Source organism: Clinocottus analis, unplaced genomic scaffold, assembly GCF_023055335.1.
Source record: "Clinocottus analis isolate CAN_PGR_092001 unplaced genomic scaffold, fCliAna1.0.p SCAF_38, whole genome shotgun sequence".
Classification (NCBI taxonomy): Eukaryota; Metazoa; Chordata; class Actinopteri; order Perciformes; family Cottidae; genus Clinocottus; species Clinocottus analis.
Genome location: NW_027176131.1, coordinates 347,501 through 353,918, shown reverse-complemented (window position 1 = coordinate 353,918; position 6,418 = coordinate 347,501). Strand labels below are relative to the sequence as shown.

Here is a 6,418-nt window from a genome sequence, read left to right as displayed (position 1 = left end):
TGTGGACTCGTTGAAATAAATACATATTTTAGTATTTATGGAGTTAAGAGATGACTTTAACTCTCTCAGCATCTTTAGGTGTCAACTTTTCTTCACAGATTTATCTTCTGGTTATGATTGATAGCTTTGGTCTGAGGTGTGTTCAGGGACGTAATAAAAAGCTGTAACTCAGAGTTCAACATTCAGGTTACTGAACGTCACTCATCTGAATAGTTTCATTTCAGATGGTGAATAACTCGATATCTAATAAAAGTTAAATACAAAACTATGAATATTCATTCATACATGAATCTAATTCACTCTGTGAATCTTACGGAACTTTAATAGTCAAATTCATCATTATTCAAATAAACTGGTTTTTTTTCTTTATTGAAGAAAAATAACACAAAAAAATAAACAGAATATTTTTTTATGTTCAGAATTTTTTTTATCGACTTTGATATTTAAACATATTTTACATTCTGAACATTTAACAGAGAGAACAACAAGCAAGAAAACTGCAGAAAAAGGTTTTATTTAACTTACCAGAGATCCTGATCCTGATGATCTCGTGTCTGTTCCTCAGCTCCGACTCCAGCAGCTGATTATATCCTGATCACCAACACAGGAAGCTCCGCCTGCTGCTCACACCTCAGACCAGACCAGACCTCAGACCAGACCTCAGACCAGACCAGACCTCAGACCAGACCTCAGACCAGACCAGACCAGACCAGAGACCTCAGATTAGACCTCAGCCGGACCTCAGAATGGGGTCCAGCGGTGTATTTTCTCTCTGTGCCTTCAGTGCGTCTCTTCAGCTGAACAGCCTCATGACCTCATCATGACATCACAGCTGATGGTCGTAATGTTGAGTGTAAACACCTGAAGCTCCGGCGTTCAGACAGGAAGTCCTCGCTGTGGCCTCCAGCAGCTCGTTCTTATGACTGCAGATGTTGCACATAAACGTCTCCTCGCATCTAAACAAACTCTTAACCCCAAAGCTTTGGTGATGATGTCGTGCGTAATCTAAGCCCCGCCTCCCCACATCTGGTGAGTTTCCTGTTGCTCAACTCTTTCCCGACGTTTATGTTTTTGTGACCCTCTGATTCTGTTGTTGACTGTCGGGGAACCGGCCTCGTTTCCCCACTTCCTGTCTGGAGTTACACGAGCAGCACTTCACTTAACCCTCTGTTGGGAAGACGGCGTCAGTACAACGGCTTCTCTCTTCTTCTTCTTCTGACAGAAGTCCCCCCCCACCCACACCCACACACACACACACACACACACACTTGTTACAGCGGCCATCTTTAATCCACCAACACGTTGTCTCGTGAGCAGAGTTCACTTCCACACTTATATTTTACATTTTGAGACCATTTACAAATACAAGTTAAAAAAGAGACGTAGTTCCTGACCCAACACACACACACACACACACACGCACACGCACACGCTCACACACGCACACACCTTCAGCCCAAAAAGAAAGAAAACGTTTGACGAGTTCGTTTCATGAACTGCAGCATTTTTGTAAAAAGACATGCAGTCGGTCAGAGGTCAGGGGTCAGAGGTCGGGGGTCAGATGTCAGGGGGTCAGAGGTCAGGGGGTCAGAGTCTGTCAGGAGTAACATTCATGATTCAGTCAGGGTCCTGATGGCGTCCAGAGGGCGTCGGTCTTTAACATCATAATTAAACACGGTACAAAATGACGTAGTGCTGAATTCACTTCTGAAACACTTCAATCACTATTTCACATCAATGTCAACATCACATGGCACCCAATGCAGAACGCTGGAGTAAATGTGTCAGGAGCCCCCAGACCAGACCAGACCCAGGCCCAGACCAGGGACAGGCCCAGACCAGGCCAGGCCAGACCAGACCAGGCCCAGGCCCGGGCCCAAACCAGACCAGGCCCAGGCCCAGAACAGGCATAGGCCCGGGCCCGGGCCCAGACCCGACCCCGCAGGGCACCGACGGACCGGGTCTTCAACCGGGCCGATCCTTGGAAGAGCTCAGCTCACCGGCCTCCTTCAAGTAAAAGCTTCTGGAGGAATGATGGGGTCCACTTCGGGTCCTAGAAGTGTGGGGGGCTCTTGAGTCCCTTCTGTTTCGGGCGGGAGACCCTGTTAGTCAAAGCAGCACCCTTTTCTTTGAGCGATAAGGCTTTGAGGAGCAGCGCTTCTCTTGACCAATAGGAGAACTACCTGCTGTACGGGTCGCCGGGGTAACTGTTGGAGGCCCCTCCCCCTCCTCCAGGGTGGGGGCTGTGAGAGTAGGAGGAGGAGGAGGAGGAAGAGGAGGGGGAAGACAGCAGCAGGGAGGCCGAGGGGCCCGGCAGGGAGTCTTCATCCACGTCCACCGGCCCGGGGGGCTGCGGGCCCCACGGGGCCGGCTGGTGGGGCCCGGGGGCCTGAGCCCCGAGGAGGGGCCCCGAGGCGGAGGGGCCGGGCCTGGAGGCCCCCGCCGCCGTCTGGGAGCCGCGGTGGATGCGATGGCTGACGATGATGTTGTTCCCGAAGCCGCCCATGGACGCCATGGTGGTGCTCTGCTCCCGCTGCACCACCGCCGTCATGCCGCCCTCAGCGATCAGCCGGCGGATCCGAGCCAGCGCGTCTTCACCGGAGCCGAACTCTGGAGGCTCCCCTGGACAACGAGGGCCAGAGTTACTACAGGACGCTTCATTTGGCTAAGGAAATACTATCTATCTATCTATCTATCTATCTATCTATCTATCTATCTATAGTGGTAATGTGGTAGCATGCTAACATGTTCCCATGCTAACATGTTAGCATGGGAACATGTTACCATGCTAACATGTTAGCATGGTAACATGTTAGCATGGGAACACGTTACCATGCTAACATGTTAGCATGGGAACGTCTCTGTCAGACACATGGGAGGGGAGACTCCTCTGCTTGTGATGTCACACCGTCGGTACGCTCCAAACATGTAAACAACAACAGAGCTCTGTCAAATCCAAAAGTCAACATTTATTGATCAAATGGGACGGAATCGTTTCCAAAAGTCACAACATGTTTTTATCAGACCAGATGTTCTGCTTCAATCCAGATTTGTTGTTTTTTTTCGAGTGGCGAGGCAGCGCCGGGTTAAAAGAGTCCTGGACCTGGACTCACAGGCTTGTGAGCCCGTCCTCAGGCCCGTCAGCTCCTGAACCGGGTTTCAGTCAACACAACGCGACACACAACGCGACACACAACGCGACACACAACGCGACACACAACGCGACACACAACGCGACACACAACGCGACACACAACGCTCACGGATTGTTTAAACCAGAGAAAATATACAAAAGCGTTTTTATCCCGTTGGAGTAAATTAAAGTGACATGATGATGATGAAGATGATGAGGGACGACGAGGGGATGAAGACAGAACCGTCGGTTCTGTCTTCATCCCCTCGTCCCGGAGAAGCTAAACCCGGCCCGCTGTCCTCCAGCAGCTAACTCCAGGAGAGTCTACTGGACCCTCAGACTGGATCAGTACCTGAAGCCTCCGCTGCAGACGCCTCGGCCTGAACGTCCGCTCGGCCGCTCGGAGCCTCCGGCTGACCGGGAGCCGCCCGGCTGGTGGACGGAGTCTCAGGAGGGACATCTGAGGAGAGAGGGGCTGAGTGAGAACACCAGGAGGACTAGAGGACTAGAGGACGAGAGGACTAGAGGACGAGAGGACTAGAGGACGAGAGGAATAGAGGACGAGAGGACGAGAGGACGAGAGGAATAGAGGACTAGAGGACAAGAGGACCAGAGGAATAGAGGACTAGAGGACGAGAGGACGAGAGGACGAGAGGACGAGAGGACTAGAGGACGAGAGGACGAGAGGACTAGAGGACGAGAGGACGAGAGGAATAGAGGACTAGAGGACGAGAGGACGAGAGGACTAGAGGACGAGAGGAATAGAGGACTAGAGGACTAGAGGACTAGAGGACGAGAGGACGAGAGGACGAGAGGAATAGAGGACTAGAGGACAAGAGGACCAGAGGAATAGAGGACGAGAGGACTAGAGGACGAGAGGACGAGAGGACGAGAGGACGAGAGGACTAGAGGACTAGAGGACGAGAGGAATAGAGGACTAGAGGACGAGAGGACGAGAGGACGAGAGGAATAGAGGACTAGAGGACAAGAGGACCAGAGGAATAGAGGACTAGAGGACGAGAGGACGAGAGGACGAGAGGACGAGAGGACGAGAGGACGAGAGGACTAGAGGACGAGAGGACGAGAGGACGAGAGGACGAGAGGACGAGAGGACTAGAGGACGAGAGGACGAGAGGACGAGAGGAATAGAGGACTAGAGGACCAGAGGACCAGAGGAATAGAGGACGAGAGGACTAGAGGACTAGAGGAATAGAGGACGAGAGGACGAGAGGACAAGAGGAATAGAGGACTAGAGGACGAGAGGACTAGAGGACTAGAGGACTAGAGGACGAGAGGACGAGAGGACGAGAGGACTAGAGGACGAGAGGACTAGAAGACTAGAGGACGAGAGGACTAGAGGACTAGAGGACTAGAAGACTAGAAGACTAGAGGAATAGAAGACTAGAAGACTAGAGGAATAGAAGACTAGAAGACTAGAGGACTAGAGGACTAGAAGACTAGAGGACGAGAGGACTAGAGGACTAGAGGAATAGAAGACTAGAGGACGAGAGGACTAGAGGACTAGAAGACTAGAGGACTAGAATACTAGAAGACTAGAGGACTAGAGGAATAGAGGACGAGAGGAATAGAGGACTAGAAGACTAGAAGACTAGAGGACTAGAGGAATAGAAGACTAGAGGACTAGAAGACTAGAGGACTAGAGGACTAGAAGACTAGAGGACTAGAGGACTAGAAGACTAGAGGACTAGAGGACTAGAAGAATAGAGGAATAGAAGACTAGAGGAATAGAAGACTAGAGGAATAGAAGACTAGAGGACTAGAAGACTAGAAGACTAGAGGAATAGAGGATTAGAGGAATAGAAGACTAGAGGAATTGAGGACTAGAGGACTGGATGACTAGAGGACTAGAGGAATAGAGGACTAGAGGACTAGAAGAATAGAGGAATAGAGGACTAGAGGACGAGAGGACTAGAGGAATAGAGGACTAAAGGACTAGAGGACTAGAAGACTAGAAGACTAGAAGAATAGAGGAATAGAAGACTAGAGGAATAGAGGATTAGAGGAATAGAAGACTAGAGGAATTGAGGACTAGAGGACTAGAAGACAAGAGGAATAGAGGACTAGAAGAATAGAGGAATAGAAGAATAGAAGACTAGAGGAATATATGAATGGAGGACTAGAAGACTAGAGGACTAGAAGACTAGAGGAATAGAAGACTAGAGGACTAGAAGACAAGAGGACTAGAAGCATAGAGGACTTTGTGCGCCACAATCGCACAAAGAAGACTAGAGGAGTGTGGTTGTGGTTGTGGTTGCGGTGTGGTTGTGGTTGCGGTGTGGTTGCGGTGTGGTTGTGGTTGCGGTGTGGTTGCGGTGTGGTTGCGGTGTGGTTTCGGTGTGGTTGCGGTGTGGTTGTGGTTGCGGTGTGGTTGCGGTGTGGTTGTGGTGTGGTTGTGGTTGCGGTGTGGTTGTGGTTGCGGTGTGGTTGCGGTGTGGTTGCGGTGTGGTTGTGGTTGCGGTGTGGTTGTGGTTGCGGTGTGGTTGCGGTGTGGTTGCGGTGTGGTTGCGGTGTGGTTGCGGTGTGGTTGCGGTGTGGTTGTGGTTGCGGTGTGGTTGCGGTTGCGGTGTGGTTGCGGTGTGGTTGTGGTTGCGGTGTGGTTGCGGTTGCGGTGTGGTTGTGGTTGCGGTGTGGTTGCGGTGTGGTTGTGGTTGCGGTGTGGTTGCGGTGTGGTTGTGGTTGCGGTGTGGTTGCGGTTGCGGTGTGGTTGTGGTTGCGGTGTGGTTGCGGTGTGGTTGTGGTTGCGGTGTGGTTGTGGTTGCGGTGTGGTTGCGGTTGCGGTGTGGTTGCGGTGTGGTTGCGGTTGCGGTGTGGTACCGTACCGGGTGGAGGTGCGTCGGCGCCGGGCTCGGAGAGCTCCCTTTCCGTCTGGGTCTCGGCGTTCTGCAGCTGGATGATGGGCGTCTGGGTTCCTTGTGATGTCACAGAGGGGGCGGGGTGTCGGGGCTGAAGGCCGATGGCGTTCATCAAGCCCATGTCCCGGTCCAGACGCCAGCCGGAGCGGTTGGGCCTGAAACGGCACCACAGGGCGGCAGATGAGGCTCAGAGCAGCACCGATGAAGACCAGCAAGAACCCGACCGGTCCACGAGCGTCTCGTCTACGAGCGCCTCAGCTACAAGTTCAGAGTTTGATGTCTTAAAATAAATCTGAATAAAGTAAACTGTTAATTTGAGATGAGATTGTTTTTTCGTGAAATATCTAAATTTGAATCTTTGTTTTGTTTCTCGTTCGTCGCACACGATGTGTTCAAGGACCGTTGGAAACGT

The 6,418-nt window shown here is 51.5% G+C and overlaps 1 protein-coding gene across 1 annotated transcript in view; it reads right to left on the bottom strand.

The window, feature by feature from the left end:
* Positions 1-1,284: 1,284 nt before the first annotated feature.
* ambra1b (autophagy/beclin-1 regulator 1b) overlaps positions 1,285-6,418 on the bottom strand; it is a 20,462-nt gene continuing 15,328 nt past the window's right edge. Inside the window, exons 17-19 of the mRNA XM_068596515.1 lie at positions 5,974-6,161; positions 3,486-3,593; positions 1,285-2,622 (exon numbers count right to left, since the gene is read on the bottom strand). Of these exons, the coding sequence (XP_068452616.1) occupies positions 2,180-2,622; positions 3,486-3,593; positions 5,974-6,161 (739 nt within the window). The 3' untranslated portion in view covers positions 1,285-2,179. The remainder of the gene's footprint in view (positions 2,623-3,485; positions 3,594-5,973; positions 6,162-6,418) is intronic.